At 37.3% G+C, this 23,030-nt stretch overlaps 2 protein-coding genes across 2 annotated transcripts; one reads left to right on the forward strand and one right to left on the reverse strand.

The window, feature by feature from the left end:
- The first annotated feature begins 3,841 nt into the window (after positions 1–3,841).
- LOC141818548 (homeobox-leucine zipper protein ATHB-13-like) lies at positions 3,842–5,100 on the forward strand. The gene is made up of 2 exons (XM_074706029.1): positions 3,842–4,391; positions 4,506–5,100. Exons 1-2 carry the CDS (start codon positions 3,894–3,896, stop codon positions 4,836–4,838), a joined length of 831 nt encoding a protein of 276 aa, XP_074562130.1. The 5' UTR covers positions 3,842–3,893; the 3' UTR covers positions 4,839–5,100.
- Positions 5,101–6,977: 1,877 nt separating this feature from the next.
- Positions 6,978–22,238, reverse strand: LOC141818546 (very-long-chain aldehyde decarbonylase GL1-9-like). The gene is made up of 3 exons (XM_074706028.1): positions 22,199–22,238; positions 21,663–21,995; positions 6,978–7,742 (listed from the first exon to the last, which is right to left on the reverse strand). The coding sequence occupies exons 2-3, from the start codon at positions 21,891–21,893 to the stop codon at positions 7,197–7,199; spliced, it is 777 nt and encodes a 258-aa protein (XP_074562129.1). The 5' UTR covers positions 21,894–21,995; positions 22,199–22,238; the 3' UTR covers positions 6,978–7,196.
- Positions 22,239–23,030: the final 792 nt, after the last annotated feature.

The following is a 23,030-nucleotide window of genomic DNA, read 5'->3' on the forward strand; positions in this document are numbered from 1 at the left end:
CTAAGGCGATCCGTTACTTATACTTGCTAAAATCTACTATTAATTTAAAATTTCTTGCTATGTGATAGTTGAGTAAACACATGCTCTCAAATAAGTAACATAAAGTCTAAACATAATGGCAATCCATGGCCCCAAACAATCATTACAATCGAATAGCATAGAGAAGGGAGTAAAAATTTTGATTATACTAGTCCCAGTCGACTTGCACACTGGTCCCAGTCGACTGGCACTAGTGCCAGTCGACTGCACACTCGTTCCATGGCTTCTGTTCGAGGCCAATCGACTGATTAGTCGACTGGACTCGACTGCACCTTCGGCCCAGGGCTTCTGTTCGAGACCAGTCGACTGACCAGTCGACTGGAACTCGATTGCACGCCTTTTGTTCGCTCCCAGTCGACTGACCAGTCGATTGAAAATCTGTCTTAGTCGACAGGGGTTTCTAAAATCCAAATTTTTAGATTTCAGAAACGTGTCAAGTGTAGGGTCCTAAAAGATGTTCGTATCTCCACAATGACATGATATTGTCCACTTTGGGCCTAAGCCCTCATGGTTTTGCTCTTGGGCTCTACCCAAAATGCCTCATTCCAATGGAGATACTTTCCATCCTTTTAAACCCATGATCTTTCCCATGTGTTTTAGATGTGGGACTATGTTTGCACCTTTGCAACCCAACAATCCCCCCCTCAAACAAAGGACCACAGGCCCCCCCTCAAACGGAAAGCCTCCGTTTGATGTCTGAATCCTCGACCCACCAGGACTTCCTGCCCCTCGGTCCACCCTGACCTACTAGGACTTCCTGCCCAGCCGCAACCAGGACTTCATGCCCCTCGGTCTACCCGACCTACTAGGACTTTCTGCCCAGCCGCAACCAGGATTTCATGCCCCTCGGTCTACCCGACCTACTAGGACTTCCTGCCCGGTGTCTGGTCCTCTTGATTCAAACACGGGGGCCCCCATTTCCTTTGTTTTTAAGGTTCAACCCACATGGTTAGATCCGGATCATGGCTCATCCGGCGGTTAGTCCGGTGAAGAGCGACCTCGCTCTGATACCAATTGTAGGGTCTAAAAGATGTTCGTATCTCCACAATGACATGATATTGTCCACTTTGGGCCTAAGCCCTCATGGCTTTGCTCTTGGGCTCTACCCAAAAGGCCTCATTCCAATGGAGATATCTTCCATCCTTTTAAACCCATGATCTTTCCCATGTGTTTTAGATGTGGGACTATGTTTGCACCTTTGCAACCCAACATCAAGTGAACTAAAAAAAATGAATCCCAGTAGCCACATCTCTGGGGTGGTCGGTCCGGTCCCACGAAAATTTCCCACCGACCACCAAGGTAAATCGGGAAGCGCATACGGCGGCCAATCCAGATGCCCAACATCCTTCGATCGCGTTCCCCATTTGGAGGAAAATTCCTACAAATACACCGTAGTTAGGGATTCAATTGGTCTTTTCTAGTGAGTATTTTTAATGTCCTACCGTTGCACCATTACCCCGGGATCAAAAAGTAAACTAAGGTTATACTTCCACTTGATTCAATCACAGTCTCTGAAATCGCACTTTAAGTATTGAAATTAAGTCTAAGCTTTCTCAAACTATAATTTTCGATGATAAAAACCCACGACAATGATAAGAAATATATTGTGCAACTCTGGTGAGAGAAGATGACCAACGAGTTCATTCCAAGTTGTGATATTTTCTCACAAAAGTGGTATCAATGGATAGCTTAGGTCAAGTACTTTCCAAATATGTACTCAATTTTAATTTTTCAACAATGAATGATGATGTATCAACTAGTTAAAGTGGTGATGAGAGTTTGAGACTATTTTAAGAAAAAAAAAGAAAAAATTGAATATGAATCAAATATATTTTAATTTTAATTAGTATTATTTTAAAAAATATATATATATTATATATATAAGAATAAATTTTCTTAAAAGGGGGGGTGGTCACACCCCCTCGGTCCCACTTGGCTATGCTAGTATCCATCCCACCAGCAACTCTTGTGTAATTATTCAATTGCCCTCCATTATACTATTCTTATTATTATCTTCTGTCTAAATCCTAAATCTATTGGGCACATTACAACAACTATGAAATCATAATTGCTACATATGTCTTAATAGTTACTATTTCATAGCTGATACAAGGTGAATATTAAGTAAATATGTCGAATTTGGATTGTAATAGCTACAAAATCATAACTGCTAAATAATTGTAACAGTTATAGTTCGTAGCTACTACAATGTAAATGGTAGGTAAACAGGTTTGAATCCATATTGTAGCAGCTATAAAATCATAATAGTTATAATATGAATATTTTTTAACAGATTAAGTATACATTTTAGTAGTCATGAAATCATAACTACTACAACATGTATAATAGTAATGGTTTTGTAGCTACTATAATGTGCCCGATCGATTCAGGATTTAAACGGAAGATAATAATAAGAACAATGTACTCTGGAGGGGAGTTGGATAATTAAATCTAGTTGTTGGTGGGGGTAAAGTATTCTTTTGATAAAAAAAATAGCGTCCCTTTGAAGATTTCAAAAAATGAAACGCCTTCTAATATTTGCCTATTATTATTATTATTATTATTTTAGAAAGTGCTCATATTAAGGTCACTGACAAACGACCTCCACGATCGATCCATCGTTGTAAAATATCATGTTCTATTTGGGTATTAGAACCATGGACTGTAATATGGTCACTCTGTCAGATGGTAGCTTGATCCACCCAGGTAATTGTATGTTGTGCTACTTCTCATAATTTTTCCGTCAAATAGAATATGTGTATACTTCAATCGAGAGTCAAAACTGCGACACTCTGAAAAATCCACCAATGATCCTATCATCAGACCGTGTTGGTGACATTTTTGCCCATTATTAGTCTATGCGAGAGATGACTACGTGACTAAAATTTCAAATTTAGCATCCTGTATGAGAACTTTCAAAGTTCACTAAGTGTTGTAGACAAGGACAAACTTCTAAAAAAATACTTTTATTTTAAGATTTTCACATAATTAAAAATCCAACTTCCTAAACCAAATCTCATCTCAAGTCATTACGCGGCATTCAAAATTTTGATTTATTCTGTTTTTCTGTTTTTCCTAAAATCTGATATGACATTTTTGCATGGAATAATGGGCTCTGTTGATATAATAAATAAGCCATTTTAGTGGATTGGAAACCCAGACCACACATTGCCCATGAGAAAAAAAAAAAGGTTTATTTTATTTTCAAATGATATTTCGTGAAACATTTTGCCAAACAAAAAAGAAAAAAAAATTGAAATATTTCTTAATTCTTTTCTTTAATGGATCATCACAATCAAGATTGAAAGAGCTGAGAATTCTCTGTGGTTTGTTTACTCGAGTAGATGAGAAGGATATATACTGAAACCTCCTTCCTTCCTTGACCTTGAGTGAGTCTTTCTTTTTCTTCACAAGTAAACACAACCGACTAAAAGCCCAACATGCTATTGTAATGTTGAAAAGGCTCGACAGCACCCAAATAGTCCTTGCCGAATTGCCACTGTTCTCCCATGATACACAGCCATGCTTATATCACAGCAAGATGATGAGACCATGACAAGACTTCAACTCCATGAAGATTGCAGCTGATGACGACGCCCCCTACACTACATATACACCAATCCGTTGCATTCTGCATCGCCTTAGCTGTAACTTAGACTCCACATCTTGTCCTTTTTAGCAGCACACATTGTTATCTAGCTTCCACTTCCTCCACAAATCCATGCGAGTGTTTCTTCAATCTCGCTATCCCTCCAGAAAGCCTAATTGATCGATCATGGCAGAAGCCGCCGGCCACCTTCCACCGTGCTAGCATTTTGGTTCAGTGACCACCAATTGGCTTCTCTATCGTCTCGATGACTTACAATGGAATTCCTGCGGCATTCTTCCCCGCAAACCTGCTGCTGCAGAATGTTCCTGACGAGGAGAGGCGCCAGCACTCCATCATCGGCGCGCAGCACATTGGATTGAGGCTCTTGTCCAATGACAGCGCGGGTGCGGGAGCGGAGCCGCCGGTGCTTGTGGGGAAGAGAAGAAGCAGAAACATGGAGGAGGAAGAGGTATCGGACGACGACGGTTCGCGGGAGAAGAAGCGGAGGCTGAGCTTGGAGCAGGTGAGGACGCTGGAGAGGAGCTTCGAGTTGGGGAAGAAGCTGGAGCCAGAGAGGAAGATGGAGCTGGCCGCTGCTCTGGGGCTGCAGCCCAGGCAGGTGGCCATCTGGTTCCAGAACAGGAGGGCCAGGTGGAAGACCAAGAAGCTGGAGAAGGACCATGAGGAGCTCAAGAGGCAACTTGATGCCATGAATGAAGAGAACGAATCCCTCAAAGCCCACAACAAGAAGCTTCTCTGCGAGGTACCTTTGGCACCACTGTTGCCAACTGTAGCATTTCTCAAGAATGTTACATCATGATTGATGAGGTACTTTGCTTTCCATTGTGTTAATTAGTTAATAATTGATGAGTTGCAGCTGTTGACACTCAAAGGGAAGGAGACCTCTGAGCCAATCAATCTGAACAAGGAAACAGAAGGATCATGCAGCATGAGGAGCGAGAACAGCTCTGACATCAACTTGGTGATCTCGAGAGCACCAATCAGTGAGAGCCCTTCAGATCTCAACCAGGGCAGAAATTTCTTTCCTTCCTACAGGCCGCCAAGTGCTCCTCAGCTCCATGCCACCTTCAAGCCAGAGGCGCCCAAGATTGGCAGCAGCAGCAGCATCCAGGAAGAGAACCTGTGCAACATGTTCTGCAGCACAGACGATCAGTCATCCTTCTGGCCGTGGTCAGATCAACATAACTAATCCTTGACGATCACAGTCGATCGGATCGTCCGGACAAGGGAGAGGGAAAAAAAAAATTCAACAAGTGCCCCATTTTCTTTTGATCTTATCATCAGCTGCAGGCAGCCTAGCACATGCAAAAGGACACTGGCGCATGAAAAGGAAAGCTGCTGCTCTTTTGAATCGAAAAACAGGAGGGAGAAGTTAAGAAAATGAACAATTGTTGATGGTGAAGTATCACGTCCCAGTCAATCATGAATTATGTCAATTCTCTCACTCACAAGGCTTGGTGTGCGCATTGTTTGTATAAAAAGAGTCGGATTGATCATAGGTTTTTGTAGTGTGGTTCATGATTCAGTGCCCTTTTTGAAACCTGAAATAATTGTTTTTGTTATGACTATCTTTCTTATTGTAAATTTAGCAGTTCCCTTTGGCTACTTTGATAATTAAACTCTCGTTGAAGCATGCATATACAATCAACTCAAACTCATTTTAACTGTGCCCAAAAATTATGGCACAGCCTTTACTTGGGAAGGAGGGGGGAAGGTAACACTGTTTGGGAAATCTCAGTATGGAATTGGTGGTAAAGGTTGTTCTGACAAGGAAGAAAACTCAGCTTAGCGTCACAGCCTTGCATTCGAGGTACAAATTGGAAGCATATGACACACTGTAATCCACTATCTAAGAAATATTGGCACACATGGGGCCAGCCAAGGTTATGGAGTCCCATCTTTGCAGAGCATGCCTACTTATCTGATGAACATGGACCCAGGACTTTGACGGCTTGTATAAAAGAAATTTAGGGTTAAGAGGAACCTCCAAAATACATTCTCAGCCAACAGATTAAAGTAAAATAGTTGCAAATAGCAAAAGAAAAGATTAACCAAGGAATCAAACAGACGATAAGATGGAATGATGGTAGAATCTGTCATTTGATATGCTCTCATTAAGTTGAAGAACTTGGAGTCAACTTTGGGCCGAGTCAGCCTTACTGATCAAAATTAAACAAATAGACTCGAGTTGAAAGCCTTTTTTCCCTAGTTATTAGGGTTGATGGGAATTATGGTAGGTGAAGAGAATAGAAGAGATCAGCATGTCCTCTTCAGAGAGGTTGTTTTTAAAGTGTAGAATCATAGAATGAAATGATAATTAGAGTGATTCATCCTAATTTATTAATAAAATAGTATGACAATTAGAATGAATTACAATCACCTTTGTCTAGTCACCCTTGCACATTTGGTCTTTCATAATTTATCTCATTTTACTTAACTAACTCACTCAGTTTGGCTAGCCGATACAGCTTGGCTAATTCGGTTTGCCGAATTCATTATACACATTTGACTCACTTTACTCATCTAGTTTACTTAAATCATCTACTAGGTAGATCCTCCTATATATCTCTGTTGCTAGACCATTTTCCTTCCATTTCATCTTACCAAACCCACTGTAACCGTAAAGGACTGTTGAAATCTAATTGCCATTATCTCTGTTGGCATTTAGATTAGAATCACAATCTCTTACAAAGGGAAAGGTTTTTCTCATTATATTTTGTTACACATGATTCCATGGTTCCTGAATTGCATTTCTCTCCCTTTAACAAGTTCATAAAATGAGGAAGAAGCCATGAGGGGACCAAATTAAAGTTAATTCACAGACACAGATATAAGGAACAGGCAGGAGGATGGTGACGCTGTTGCATTGCTTCCTGACATAACCATGGAGGTACAGATCCATGTGGAGGAACAGTGATCCAGGTGTTATTTCACAGACTAGTCTCTTTCAGACAACGATATGGCTTTGTGAGATTCATGCAACAGGTGGTGCCTCTGCCAAATCTAGCAACTTTAGATCGATAATCCATCCAGGCATCGTACAATTCATCATGGTGAAGTAGGTGCTGTGAGGGCCGCAGAAGTCTGTGTGGCCTTCACTTGCTGGAATCATTAGTTAGGATGTCATCCTCACACCAAGATACAAGTTGTAAGGTTAAAAAGGAAAAAAAAGAAGAAAAATACAATCTTACACTTTAATTTGGCCTACTTTGGTTGCCTCTTCTCTGCATCAATCTCCCTCAAATTGCATATGAAAACTCTGATTCACAGGTTTCAGGATATTTAAATAAATTTCGAAACATTAATGAAGTTGAATAGCACTACAAAACATGCCAAACACTCTAAGAAAAATACTTTACACAGGGAATCTCAGAATTCCTAGATGAACATGTAATGTGTGAGCCAGTGGCAGTGATTGAACATTTGAGCAATGAAACAAGCAGAAATGAAGAATCAAACGTCCTACTGGTTTTTGAGGGAATTGAACTGCGTAGATTCTCAACTGGTATATTTTTATGCACGCCACTGAAATCTGTCTTTGAACATTTCAACTAATCTTTTTTAGTATCCTCGCCTCGAATCCACCTTCTTGGCGGTCCATCAAGCTGAAAGGCATGTAGGTGCCCAGCAACCTATCCCACACCGAGAAGAACGGCTGGGAGTAGTTGTACTTTGTGCCCTGGAGTTGATGATGGATATCATGGTAGGCAGTGTTGTTCTGAAAGAGGATATGGAAAATGTTTCCAGGTAGCCAAAGACCACAATGATCATCCACCGTCTTGATAACAGCAAAGCAGAAGAAGAAGACTGAGGTTCGTGCAGTCATCCCTGAGATCAGGAACGAAATGGCCCCACCAAAGGTATCGAGAAGAAGTCCCTCCAGTGGGTGATTGTAAAGGGCACCAATAGCATAAGGAACAACAAGTCTATGATGCTGTGAATGGACATGCCGGTACAGGAACTTGTTCTGATGCATGTATCGATGAATGAAGTATTGCCATGTGTCCATTATGAACATTGCTACCACGATTTGGATCAATTGGACAAGTAGTGGTGGCTGAGCTAAGCTACTTGAACTTGGCTTAGCAGTCACCTGCAAAATCAAGCATACAGATAAAAAAGAAGAAGAAAAGATGAATCAGATCATAGTTTTCAGGTTTTTACATATGTTACGACGAAGGAACCTAGTCTTATCATTTACATCCACAGTACGACAACATGCGTGTGTACAACCACAGCTACAGAGTATGAACATATATAATACGACTACATTAATTGATTTGTTTATTGAAAAAGGAGTAGCTGTGTTAGTTTCCTAAATCTTAGCGATGGTGGTGTCATAAGAATGGATAGTAAGCATATGGACTAGAATTAAGTGATCACTTTTATTAGACTGGTAAACAAATGGGTGTCCAGCTCATGATATGGAAGTGTCGTACCAGAAAAAAGAGAGAAATGAAAAGACATTGAATGAAATAAAAAAAATAGATTTCTCTTATTTACTTGGAAAGAAAAAGAGAAGAGAAAGGAGCACAATATCATCGATTTGCACATCACATGAATACAAATAAGTGAGAATATCATTTCTTTTCTAATGTTGATTCACTTAAAATACGATAATAAATGAAATTTGAATTATTCATTTGCTTCCTTCCAAATGAATATAAAGAAGTAAAGCAGCCGTGATTATTTCGTCACCATATTCCCCTAGCCTTCAACTGTAAATAAAGATTAGATAATGGTTTAAAAACTAGATACTACCTTTTCAGTATGAATGATAAATAGACCACCCAAGTTTGGAAGATCTACATACAACTTGTGTGTACTAATACACAATAGTATGCCTGAATTTGGGATATCTACATACATCTTGTGTGTACTAATACACAATACTTACACCTGAGTTTGGCAGATCTTAACACATATTGAGTGTACTAATACACAGCCTAGTACAAAAAAGCAAACTTCAGCAATTGGGCTTCATCTCCAACTTATAATCATTTAAGTGTTAGGAGCAGGTTTGGGCTTTTTACAAGGACCCCGGATGTCATCATCCAATCATCATATCATCCTCACTTTATCAAACTCAATCTCTTTCAAGGTCTATTTAAATTTTCTGCAAATTTAACCATCACACCATTGATTGTGAAAATCAATGAATATTTCCATGGGAAAAATATGCTAGCTCCTTATATGCATAGCTCATTACTCCCCTTTTATTCTGACACATTTTGATAGTCTTTGCCACACATCACAATTCTTGTTAAGATACTCTAAGTAACAAGTAAATTTATTGCGACTTTATTTCATCATCTTTGCCTAGCAGTATGATTCAGAAAGACACAGTCGGCTCAAAATGTACAAACACGTTAATGGATAAAGAAGCAATATCGGTCTTGTCTCACTTTACTCAAATTTTATCCGTACGTATGCATCTATCAATTATTTGATATATTGGCCAAAAAGATGTGCATTTTTGGATGAACAGATGGTAACTTTAGGCAGACTAATTACCTAACTTCACTTATAAACACGAACAACAATACCTCCAAACTTCCATATTGCATGTGTTTAACAAAGGTTCTCATATAACCAAAATTGAGGATCATGAATGTCAAAAATTCCTATTGAACCCCTGAATGTGATCTAACACCTTCCTCACAAACAAATGAGATCAGGCTTTGACTGTGACCAAAATTATAAGAAAGCAGGAAAAGGTTCGAAAGAGTAGGTATTAGAGATGATAAGCATAATCACACAGCAGGAGAATAAAAAAATAACAGAGAAATAGCAGAATATAGAGAGAGGTTGAAGTCATGATTTATGCTCTAATACCATGTTAGTCAATTGTTTATAATACTCCCAAAAGTTAAATCTAAGTAAATATTCTTATATATAATGTTTTATTCGAAAATTCATGATCTGTGATCTAAAACCTTCAATTAAAATCACTGTAATATGCACGGCTAGTAGGAAGAGACAGCAAAAGGATTGAGGAATGGAGAGAGAAATTAGAAGAGGGGAGAGAGCAGGTGTGTGAAAGACAGTGATAGCTTTAAGGGATTGGTATGACTAGCAGCAAGATGAGGGTTCTTTATTGTTAAAATATTGAGATGCCTTTAAATTACATAAGATATTCATACTAGGGGTATTTCAATTAGAGGTTTGAATTGGCTCCAATCGGTTTGTACATATTCAGCTGCTTCACATGGCTATTCAAAAATCCCTTGGGGCAATCTATTCCAATTTTTAGGCACATTTAATATACTCAAATGATCAAGCCAAGGGTCCAGATCCAAGTTTTTGGTACTGATTTCATAATTATGCTTCAGAGTTCAACCGTAACACAAAGAAATGTTCTAGCCAATCCTAACCAAGATCTGATCATGTATAATAAAACATCCTAGCTAGTCATTGCCCAAATCCATCTTATCCCAAGGCATACACAGGCTTGTATCAGATTGGTATCTGGTCATTTGCAGCAACTTAGAACTGACTTAACAACAAGGACAAAACAAAGTTATAACTTGACTTGCTAGGAACTAAAATATCAAAGATTATTACTAGAATATGCATAGTGGGAAAGAACAGTCACCCACATTTCTTCCAACTCTCAATATTCACCCTAAAGTCTGCCATCAATTAACTCTATAGTCAAATCACAACACTGTAATAGGCTTTTGCTGAATGCCAATATAAGATGCAAGTAAAATGATTGCCTAAAAAGCAACCAACGCACCTTCACTGCAGTGCTAGTGATGACATTGTAAAGCTAGCAAATTAATAACCACCATGACATGTTTCAAGGAAAAATTAGCATCAAATTACACACTAGAACAATGGAATAACTGTAAGTATTAGCATCAAATTACATATTAGATCAATGGAATAAATGTATGAGTTAAGTTCTCCGAATTGATCTCTAAGGAAATGTTAGCATCAACTTATATTGTAAGGAACTAAAGATAAGAAGTCCTACAAGTTAAGCATGCAGCTATGGGTATCAAGAAGGAAAACATAGTGTCAACAGGCTACATTGAATCAGGACTTAGACAAGTTTTCTGAATGGTTAGCATGCAGTTTACAAAGATAGGAAGTATAATCCAGAAAATCTCCAATATTCTACTACTCTGCTAAGGATTCAACATTAGAAATCGACCTAAATCTCAGTTTAAAGTGGATAAACTTAGTACGAGAAGAAATCCAACTATGAACAGACCTCATATTTCCCTCATCATTTAAGATGGCCTAATATTTCCCTTTCAAAATTAACCATGAAATTATTTTCCCTGTCTATTATTACCTCTTAGCAAGTTAAGCTTAGAAATATGAAAACATAATTAACTATAAACCTAACAAAATTGAACATTCCTAGAATAAAAAAAAACACAATGGCATGGCTTTATTTGTTTATTTATTTATTTTTTGCTCATCGTCCTAATTAACAAGGAACCATAATGAAGTAGCATTTTTAAATACTCTTCAATCCCTGATATAAAAAGATATAAACCTAAGGCTAACCTGATAACCTCAACAAACAAAACAGATCTTATTAAAGTTTATGCATTGAGATGATTCAACATATCTTTAACAATCTAACATATCTCTACTCAAATCTTCCAAGATCATATCACATGTAACCTTGCTTAATGAACCATGCCAAATTAGCAACACAAACATCAACAAGATGTTTTCACACTAATTTTGTTTTCTGTTTTTTTTAGTTGGCACCAGGTATCCAGCCCTTAGGGCCGACTAATCCTAGGGATGACCGGCTCGGCCCCACGGAAGTTTCCCACCTACCACCAGGGTAAATCGGAGAAGCGTAGATGACAACCTAGCCTAACAGCCAGTGTTTTCAAGTCAGCTACCCATTTGAGAGAAAATTTCACAAATTCACCGCAGCTGAGTCTCGAACTCTAGATGTCCGGTTTGTCATTGGCGGGCCTACCCATCAGTGATTGATACAGGAGGATTTCAAAGATTTTATTACTATTTTTGATAATTTTTATTTTTAATAATTTTCAAGATTTTTGGTATTTGGAGTAGTTTTGAAATTTTTTATTTTTTTATATTTAAGGATTTTAAGTCATTTAGGATTTCAAGTCCGTTAAAAAATTTTCCTTTCTATTAGGATTTTTTCTTTCTTTTACAAGTTAGGATTTTGGATCTATGTAAACCATTGTCTAGTTGATGTTTAGGGAGACGTTTTTGGTTTAATAATATTTTCGACAGTGCCGTTTATTTTTCTATCTCCTAGTATTCTTTGAATCAATAAATATTAGAAGATTATTTCACCCCAAACCCCTGTTAACTAGACAATGGTTATATAGACCCAAAACCCTAACTTGTTAAAAAAAGAAAAAATTACTAAAAATAAAAATTATCAAAAATAGTAATAAAAATACTTAAAATCTTTAAATAGAAAAAAATAATTTTTTTTAAAACTACTCTAAATACCCAAACTCATGCATCAAATGCATTCGTAAGTTTTTAAATTTGCTTAGATATTCATTTACATTTATGTTTGATTGTTCTAAATTGATTCACATAGTGTATTGTTGTTTTTTAAAGTATAGTGGAATATATTTTCTAATTAGAATTTGTTTTATCTCTACCCAATGTGTGATTTGTTCTTCCTCATTTGTGATGTATTGATCTTGAATACTTTGTACATATTTCTTTGTCGAACCTATGAGCTTCAATTTTGCAAATTGTACTTGTTCATTTTCAATCATATTGCACTAGTCAAAGCAATTCTCAATCTTTACAATCCAATTGAGAAATGTATTTGGGTCTAACCAACCATCAAAGTTAGGGACATCTAGTTTAACTTGGTCGGTAGTAGCTTTTTCTAGTATAATTTCAAATTTAGGTCCAGGTCTAGACCTAGGTCAGGTTTAGGGTTTCCTATAAGTGGTCTACTTTGTCGATGACCAATTGATGGTTCCAACGTGGATGATGCGTAGATGATGGTTGAGTTATGCATGATATGTGATTTGCGTAGATGATGGTCTAGACATTGTTAGCAACATGGGCTTTAAACCATTCTAGGTCTTCCACTCTAAATCAGTGAGTCTTAAGCTCGTCTTCCAAAAAAATCAAATTGATGTGTGTGAATCATGCATATGTTTTCGTTCTCATTTAACATGCATTTAAATATGAGCATAATCTATGTTAAATTCTAGCTTTTGCATTTCTTTTTATCTTTTTAGTTCGGATAACTGCTCTTTGTGATTTATGTTGACAGGACATAAAGATCTTGGCATTGGAGCATGTTTGGAAACAAAAAGCTAATGGAGTAGCATTGCAACATGATCCATGGCTTGCCTATGGCACCTACCACAACCGTGGATCATCTATAGAAACAGAATTGTCATCGTAGCATTACTCAAAGCATCCAGCAAGAACCATGGCTAGGCCGTGACACCTGCCACGGTCATAGTCCATATTGGATTTTTTACGAGGGCACCACAGTACGATCCATTGCTAGCCCATGATGCTTGCCATGGTCGTGGATCGCTAGGTTTTGTTGACAAAGTCCCTTTGAATTTTAGAAAATTTTATTATATTTTGAATATTTTGAAGGCTATAAAGGCAAACTAGAGGCATCAACTTGGGGATGAGGGTTTATCGTGACAGGAGACCCTAATAGAGAACCGTCTTCCAAAAGATCCAAGAAGCCTAGAGATTCCGACCATCGAAGAGCACGTGAAGATCTAGAGGATGTCGATGACATCTACAACCGAGTTCTTTTTGCACTTTGATCTTAGTTTTCCATTGTAGAATATTTTCTTTGATATCTATGACTTGTATCTCCATCGTGATGGAGTAGTCTCCTTAATTCTAAGATTAGGGAGTAGCTCGATGTTAAGTTGATGATTGATATTTGTGATTTCTCTCTTTTATTAAATGATATGTTTGATTCTTGATTCAGTTTTAGCATGCTTAACTATTGATGTATTAGCATATGTTAGCATATATTAGAGATTAGGATGGACCGAGAGGTGAACTCTAATCTTGGATCTATAGAACTAGACTTGAGGATTTGATCACGAGAGTAGTTCAAATTCTCTCAAGGATAACATTGATTATCACATAATTTAATGGGTGTATCTTGATTCAATTACCATGAGAATAGGGGTCGCGTTGGGGTGGATACATCGGTGTATTTCGAGAGGAAACATTGGTTATCTTAGGATAAACTATCTTTAAGTATAATCTAACATTGAGGTAAGAGAGAGAATCATAATTAAATTATCAATGATAATCGTGGTGAAATCGAAATCCTAGGATTATCTCAAGAATTGATTTTTTTTCATCACTTTTCATTAAGTTTTCCTAGTTTGTTTTGTTTTCATAACAATTCCCTCAATTCAATTCATCTAGATAGCCTTCCTTTACACGTAAATTAGTAGTCAACACCACGGTTTGAGAGGACGATAATTTTACTACTTGATGACGACCATGCACTTGCAATTAACACGCATCAAGTTTTTGACGTCGTTATCGAGGATTATGTCTTTGTTGATATTAGTCTTATTTGCAATTTGATTAATTTAGATATTTTATTTTATTTCCTTTTTCTTATTGCTGTCATTTTTTTTCTTTTATTTTCTTTTTACCTTTTATTGCAATTTTTAGTTTTATTTTATGCAGGTGAACAAATTTCTTGTATGTGAAGATGAACATTCTAACTCGAAGGTTTGATCAATTTAATGTTGTGAATTTTATTAATGATTATTGGGAGATTTATGGTGCAATAGTCATACAGATGTTAATTGCCAATAATATTTGCACTTTCACAAGGAGTACAAGTGGAACAATGGAATATCATCTACAACTACAACCAGTGGCCGTAAAATGATCCATATTTGTACACCTATAACCTTGGTTGGAGGAACCCTCTAAAATTTTCTTATAGGAACAATCATGATCAAGTTGAGGAAGACAACTATGGACCACCACCAAGATTTCATCAGACACCAAAATCCAACATCAAACCTTGCTGGAAAGTTTCATTGCGACTGAAACTAAGAGAAATAAGAGTTTAGGCAACAAATCACGAAGTCTAAACAACAAGTCACGGGAGATGCAATCGAGCAGATGACAAGAAATGAGAAGGTTGTAAACACTTAGACGCCACCTAAAGGAGAAGAGAACATGAGAGAATCCAAAGAAGAGAATAAAGACAATACAAGAAACAAAGAGGATGAAACCATTCAGACATCAATGAAGGGAAACTTAAGGAATATGAAATTGTGACTTTAACAGAGGAGTGCAATACTTTAATTCAAAATAAATTACCTACAAAACTCAAGGATCCAGTTAGTTTTTCAATTATGTGCATGATTGATGATACACCTTTTTGTGATCTTAGGGCTAGCCTTGCAGATCATTCTGTTAGATACCCATTGAGTATTTTTAAGGATGTTACAATTAAGGTTGGAAATTTTATTGTTCCTGTTGATTGTGTTCCTCGGATCCTTATTATTTTAGGAAGACCTTTCTTAGCCACCGCCGAAGCCATAATTGATGTTAAACTCTCTTTGACGACTAGTGAAGATAAAATTGCATTTGATTTATTTAAAGCTACTAATCAACCTTTTGTTAAAAATGTTTGTTTCATGGTAGATTATTTACAGCAGGTGGCAATAGAAGAATTACATGGATGTCCCTCTGATGACCCTTTTGAGTTGAGCATATTTGATGAAAGACCAAGAAATGGTGACAGCAAAGTTAACAAGTACCTTATTCCTGCACGAACAATGTTTAAGAGATATGATGACCCTTTGAAGTTGAACGTATTTGATGGAGGACCGAGAGATGACAAAGTTAGTAAGTACCTTGTTCCTGCACGAATAAAGTTTAAGAGATACTCCCTAAGGAGCCTATTGACAAAGGAAGGAAGCACAACCTCATCAGACCACTCACTCTAGATTGAGAATGACAAGGGTCAAGCTTACGACTTAAATAAGCGCTTCTTGGAAGGCAACCCAAATTTTTTTTCAATTTAAAATTTTTTAATTTATTTATTTATTATTTAATATTTTTATGCTTTTATTTGCTTGGTTTCAGGGACAGGGAGATCCATAGCTTGCCCATGGCATTTGCCACGGGTGTGGAGAGAACACAGAATGAACCATGGGTTGTCTGTGGTGAGCACCACGCCCATGGTTAACAAGAGGAGTCCCGTTTGATTTAAAAAAATCAGGATACAAAATGCCCCACGGCCGGGCCGTGAAAGCCGTGGTGGCTTGAGTAAAGGAAAGGGAGAAAATACAAAACATGCCACGGTCTGCTTGCTATGGCACGTTTCATGGCCATGGCGTGTCCCATAGGAGGTTTTAAAAACCCCCAAACCCATGTTTTGCTCCACGACGCCGCCTCCTCTTTTCTCCTTCCTCACATCAACTCTCCTTCCCTCTCAAATCCCTAACCCTCTCAAGCTCTCAAAATCTCTTCCTTTCTTCTTCATCTTCTCCCCACAACAGTTCCTTCTTCTCTCCACAACAAACCTAGTCTCCCCTCTTCCATCTCAAGATCACATCCTCTCCTCTTTTCTCCTCTCCACTTCAAACCCTAACTTCCTTCTTCTTCTTCAAGCTTTCTTCCCTTTCTGTGTGTAGGTGTACGATGGCTTCAAAACGACAAGGAGGGGAAGCTCAAGCTCTTTGGAGCATCACATGGCAGAGGAGCAACGCCAAATGATGGAGGCAATGTATAACTGACACCTTTATCAAGGTCACTTCCATCCACCTCCTTCTCAATAAATTTTCTTCGTCGTTAACTCCTTTTTATACATTGTGGACAATGCATGATTTAAGTTTGGGGGAAGGGGGGGGGGGGGGGGGGGGGGCGGGAGTTTGGTCAGTTTAGTTTTAGTTATAGCATTTCATTAGTTATCATGTTTTTTTGCTTTTATCATGTTTTATATTTGTGTTTATGGCATGACATTAGCATGAGAAAAAAAATCCACATGTTTGAATAAGTGCTCTAACCTTTAGCGATCTGTTTTCTTCTATCTATAATAGTATGATCTGAATATTGTTGAGACGAAGACCTTCGTTGTTGACCTTCTTGATAAGAATCTCTTTTTCACATTCACATAAACTTGACCTCAAGTATCGAGCTGAGTTACTATAGTACCTTAGTTTCTTAGAGAACTCCCACTGCATTTTTGGTTACTAGAGAAATATTAGAATTAAGGAACTCAAAAAACAAATTGAAAAATATGTTTGACAATGAGTAAAAGCAATCAGGTACCTCTTTGAGATCCCATGGTTACTGAAAAAAAATTCTAATTAGATACCCCTTTAAGATCCCATGGTTATTGGGGAAATAACTATTAGCTTACCATGACATCGAGTGCTCCTTTGAGACCAAGTGTGGAAAATGCAAAGCATTAGGGGGGACAAGCCTTATGTGTAGCAGGCAATGTGCCTCTTGCGTTGGAAATTCTGAGAATACACTGGAGTGAAAAAATAGCTTGGATTGACGTCAGATACCTTAGAGTCAGTATTCATTGCACAATGCACATAGAGACTTTTAGGATAGGCCACAATGAAATATCCGTGTGTCTACACTCACTATTAATACTATATGATAGGATTAGATGAATGCTAAGTGTAATGAGCCTCGTTCACACACGTTAGTTTTGATAGTTTGATTACATGCTTTAATTGAGGACAAGCAGAAGTTTAAATTTTAGCTATTTAATGTGTATGAATCATACATATATTTTCGTTCTTATTTAACACACATTTACTGTATTACATGAGCATAATATAGGTTAAATTCTAGCTTTTGTATTTTTTTTATCTTTTTAGTTCAGATAACTGCTCTTTGTGATTTATGTTGACAGGATGTGAAGATATTGGCGTTGGAGTGTGTTTAGAGACGAAAAGCTAATGGAGCAACATTGTAGCATGATCCATGGCTTGTTCATGGAATCTGCCACGACCATGGATCATCTAAGGAAATAGAATTATCATTGGAGCATCACCCAAGCATCCAACAAGAACCACGACCATGATCCATCTTGAATTTTTGATGAGGGCGTCACAATACAATCCATGGCCGCCCCGTGGTGTCTGCCACGGTCATAGATCGCTAGATTTTGCTGATGGCGCCCCTCTAAATTTTAAAAAAAATTATTATATTTTAGATATTTTAAAGGTTATAAAGGTAATCAAGGAGCGTCGACTTAGGCAATCTCGTGACATGAGACCCTAAAAGGCAGTCATCTTCCAAAAGATCTAAGGAGCCTAGAGATTTCAGCCACCCAAGAACACGTGGAGATCATCTAGAAACGTTGAGAACATCTACAACTGAGTTCTTTCTGCACTTTGATCTTAGTTTTCCATTGTAGAATATTTTCTTTGATGTCTATAGCTTGTATCTCCATCGTGATGGAGTAGTCTCCTTAATTATAGGATTAGAGAGTAGCCCGATGTTAAGTTGATGGTCGATATTTATGATTTCTTGCTTTTATTAAATGATATGTTTGATTCTTGATTCAGTTTTAGCATTCTTAACTGTTGATGTATGAGTGTACGTTAGCATATATTAGAGATTAGGGGATGGACCGACATGTGAACTCTAATCTCATATCTATAGAATTGGACTTGAGGGTTTGATTACGAAAGTAGTTCAAACTCTCTCGAGAATAATTGATTGTCACAAAACTTAATGAGTTTATCTTGATTCGACTACCATGAGAATAAGGGTCGTGTTTGGTAGATACATCAGTGTATTTCAAGAGAAAACATCAATTACCTTAGAATAAACTACTTTCAAGCACAATCTAACATTAAGGTAAAAGAGGATATCACAATTAAATTGTCAATGACCATCGTGGTAAAATTGAAATCCTAGAATTGTCTCAAGAATTGGTTTTCTCATCGCTTTTCATTATGTTTTCCTAGTTTGCTCTACTTTCATAACAATTCCCACAATTCGATTCATCTACATAGCTTTCCATTGCACGTAAACTGGTAGTCAACACCACGGTCCCAGAGGATGATAATTTATTACTTGACGACAACCGTGCATTCCCAGTTAGTACGCATCACAAATCTAGTTCTACTTCTCTGATAGTGGGGTTGTTCATCATGATGATGTGGAGTTTTAACAAGTAATGAGTATTATAAATTTAAGATGCACAGTTATTTAAGAAAATAAGTAGGAAATTCAATGAATAAAGATGAAACAAGTAGAAAAAAAATCAATCAAAAAACAATGTCAGAATAGGTAGGTAATAAGATGATGATAAAATAGGCAGGAGTAATGAGAAAATTAGATAATGCATATGAAGTAATTAATCTACTCAATTAAACAATAATAATTTTCAAAGAAGGAACGATGCTACTACATTGATGTGAGCCTTCTTGTTGCAGAATTTACACATTAAAGTTCTCAAGCAAGTTTGATCTCCTTTGCTTGTGTCTCTTATCTTGTAGGTTGTCGTTGCTAAGAAACAAAGATAATGGTAGCGACAATGATTGGGTGGTGATGTGAGAAAATGATAAGAGAGCACGAGAATCTTATTTAAACCCAAGAATGGATAGGAATAGAGAATTAATGATGGTGACGGAATAAAATGGTGAAAGTGGAGATAGTAGTGTGGGCGGAGAATGCGGTGAAAGAAACGACATGTGCTGATGATGGGAGAAGAAAATATTAATAAAAGTGGTGATGGGGAAGATGAAGCAACACTGCTTGATGATAAAATTGTAGTTGGCGTATTAGTGGCAAAAAAAATAAAGGATTGTGCGAAAATGAAATTGAGCATGGTAAATAATAATGGTAAATGAAGTGATGGTGATGGAGATGACAGTGGTGGGGGAACAAAACGATGAATGTTGAACATGACAGTAGATACGCGAAGGATGGTGGAAAAAATTACATGTGATGACAATGAGAGAAGAAAATCTCAATAAAAGTGGTGATAGAGAAGATGGAGCAACACTACTCGATAAGAGGTTATGGTAGGTAGATCAGTAAAAAAAAAGAATAACGATCGTGCGGAGAGAAAATAGGGCGTGAATGAAAATATAATGACGGTGGTGAGGGAAAGAAAAGTGAGTTGGGAAAAATAATAATGGTTAAGATGGAATAGAAGGGAATTAATGATGGTGGTGGAATAAAATGATGAAAGGTGGAGATGATAGTAGATGTGCGAAGGATACAGTAGAAGAAACGATGTGTGCTAATGATGAGAGAAGAAAAACTCAATAAAAATGGTGATGGAGAAGATGGAGCAATAGTGCTGACAGATGGGATAACGGTGGTGGAGGAAAGAAAAGTGATGGTTAGGAGAAACAATAACGGTTAAGATGGATGAAAAGTATTGAACACCGAATTAAAAATTTGACTCTAATACCATTTGATGCATCACAACGAAAAGAATAAAATATGATTTTCATCCGGAGGAAAGTTATCTTATCAATTCTCACCCAGAAAAAGGGAAATTGGTAACTTTATTAACTCAAAACTTATTAATACGTAAGATCCTAACCCCTTTTATAGTTTGAGGACATGACCTATTCTAACAGACTTTTCTAACAAAACCCTAATTTTTCTAATAAAAATCTAGCAGACATTTCTAAAAAAATTGAACATTTTTTTAAAAAGTTCCAACTAATTATAAAAATTAACAACTCAAATAACTTTTAATAAGTTAAATTTTTGCTTACGTTAATATCTCTCTATGATGAATAAAACAAGAAAGCACAAAAAGTAGACTCATAAAACCCCAAACTAGAGAAGAGGTGACAACAAAGATACCAAAGGGAAAAAAAGTAATCCAGAACTACATTTAGTGATCCAAACATTAATGTTATTTTAACTACCTTCCTAATTTCAATACCAATGAAGAACTAGAGAGAACAAATATTGATCCTAAGGAATATAGACTTGCCATCGACACCTTAAGTATATTATAATGAAGTATCGGATCCCATATTACCAATTATTCTATTCAATAGTGTACAAATATTTTAAGTAAACAAGAGCTGGAAAAAATGTAGAGTTCTTTATTCTTTAATAGTTTGTATACTTTTCTATACCTTGAGTTAGGATCAAGGACAAGAATTGCAAAAGAGATTTCAGAAAAATAATTCATTCACATCATATTTCCTATTAGCATACAAGTAAGATTGTACTTGTCTGTAGATCATGGAATATGTGGAGTCTGGATTCATACACATACACAATGTGAAGGTTTGAAATTCACGTTCCCAGGTGAGCTTGCTGATTGTGCAAGAGCGGCACACCCTTACTAGGATTCAATGGGATCACCCACCAGACTTCATACTAGAACCCTACCAAGTGTTAAGCTGACCAAAATCAGTTGATAGCCAATTGTGTATCAAATGATCAATAGACTTGATACCATGCCGACTGTACCAGGTGTTCTACTAATCTGACCTGGTGTTCCCTAATTAGTCTTCCAGAGGCTGTAACCCCCCTTATATATGGCATGGGAATCAATAATTACAGGATATGGTATGTTTGTAAATCCTAGACTCCTTGTCAGATAAAAGAAAGAGTAAAACCATCAGTGGGATTATAATGCATCAGCAGTGTTAGTGATTTATGACAGTGGCATAATAGTGATGGACGTAGGCAAAGGGAAGCTTGCTGAGCCATGTAAAATTTGTTGATTTTTTAATCTTTTTTTTTTTGTCTCTCTATACCCATGCTCCTTCAAGTTTCTTGCTTCCATGATGTGTAGGTGGACATTGTCTTTCTAATTGATGACAAAGAAGTATTAGATCACTAGCAACCAATACTTGAGTAGTGGCAGTATCATATCAAACCCAATTCTGGAGTATATTTGCCAGATCTAATAAAATCTAATAAGAAAGCCTATTAACTTTAAGTTTCAACATAATTATGATTTCATCAAATATCTAATTCTAATACTAGTTAGATTCATCAGTGAGACATTGCCTGTTAAAAAGAACACACAAAAAGAAGTAAACACATTGGAAGGAATTCAACTACTCACCAAGAACATGAGCCCTGCAACTGTGGCCTGAACCAGCTGCTGAAGCAAAACTCCCTTAATCACAGAGGGTAAAGGCACCACATTCTTCTGCTCCTGTTCTTTTCTAGTATGCAATCGGTACTGGTCCAGGGAAGGCAGGAGCTGATACAGTCCAGCGTACAGCCAATACACTACGACGGGGGCAAAGGTGCCCATCAACTCATCACTGATGTACCCTTCCCAGAAGACCATCTTCAACTCGATAGAGATCCAGAAAAAAAAAAAAGAACTCCTATTTCACCGAGGAATTCAGAAATCGGTATGAAGCGCGACAGATTTTCTCTACCTCCCGATCTGGTCCAGATATCGATGACACGGGATTTAAGCGACAGATTGAGAGAGAAAAAACTCAATCTCGGAACCAAGTTCGGTTGTGGTCACCGGAAGCGGAAAAGATGACTCTTCACAACGGCATCCGTTCCGGATCCAGCAATTACTCACAGTGGTGCGAGCGAGAAAGATCAAACTCGACGACGGTTACGAAAAATCGGAGTTACCTCGAAATGGCAGATCCGACGCCTGAAGGGATTCGAAGAGAGTTCCAAGCAGGAGGGGAAAATGCAAACAGCCCTCTCTATTGGAATTTCAGGAATCAGAAAAGCGTCGTCGTTGGTGGAACCGTTTTCGTTTCATGCTCTCTTCTCTATGCATTATTCTCCCGCTGCATTTCAACAAGTGGCAAATGTGTTCGATCGTGCGCAACTTCAGAAAATAGTTTAATTGAACTTAATTTTAAAATTTTATCAATTTTATTTTAACATATTTACCAAAACATAGTATCGATTATTCTTAATTTATACTAAACTTTATACAAATTGTACATAAAGACTTTTTCTTCACTTAAACTACAACTATCGGCCTGAACTGAACTGTAACCAGAGAGTCGATCGAGGTTAGTGGAATCTATCAAAGCCACTGGATGAACAGCTAAGCAGACTGTAGACTGTGGCACGTACAACAAACTGGATAAGATAATAAAGTTCAAATATAGATCAACGAACCAATAATAGAGACTATAGACGACCTGTTCAAATTTATTTTTGAAATTAAACTAGAGTGGTGAAGAGAGCTATGCATATTATCTATTTGGCAACATTATGAGCTTGTCTATTCTTATTAATTCTGTTGCTTTCCCAATGAATCATGAATGGAGATTATTCTAGTTAAATATCGCGGATGTTTAAGTCACCAGTCAATGAACAGTCCAACATGGATAACCTTTTGGATGAGCTAGGGTGCGGGAAATGATCTGAACTTAAAGCACACTTCAGAGAAGAGGCTAGATTGATATCGGGGAGTCTCAGCAAACCACTCCAACGTTCAAGTTAG

The sequence above is a fragment of the Curcuma longa genome, unplaced genomic scaffold, assembly GCF_044706935.1.
Source record: "Curcuma longa cultivar G26 ecotype Majalengka, Jawa Barat unplaced genomic scaffold, ITB_CL_G26_1.1 contig_25259, whole genome shotgun sequence".
Taxonomy (NCBI): domain Eukaryota; kingdom Viridiplantae; phylum Streptophyta; class Magnoliopsida; order Zingiberales; family Zingiberaceae; genus Curcuma; species Curcuma longa.

Coding starts and splice junctions, on each gene's coding strand:
- LOC141818548 (XM_074706029.1), top strand. CDS start 3,894: ATGACTTACAATGGAATTCCTGCGGCATTCTTCCCCGCAAACCTGCTG. Junction 4,392..4,505: donor ACAAGAAGCTTCTCTGCGAG/GTACCTTTGGCA, acceptor GATGAGTTGCAG/CTGTTGACACTCAAAGGGAA.
- LOC141818546 (XM_074706028.1), bottom strand. CDS start 21,893: ATGGTCTTCTGGGAAGGGTACATCAGTGATGAGTTGATGGGCACCTTT. Junction 7,743..21,662: donor TTGCAGGGCTCATGTTCTTG/GTGAGTAGTTGA, acceptor TTGATTTTGCAG/GTGACTGCTAAGCCAAGTTC.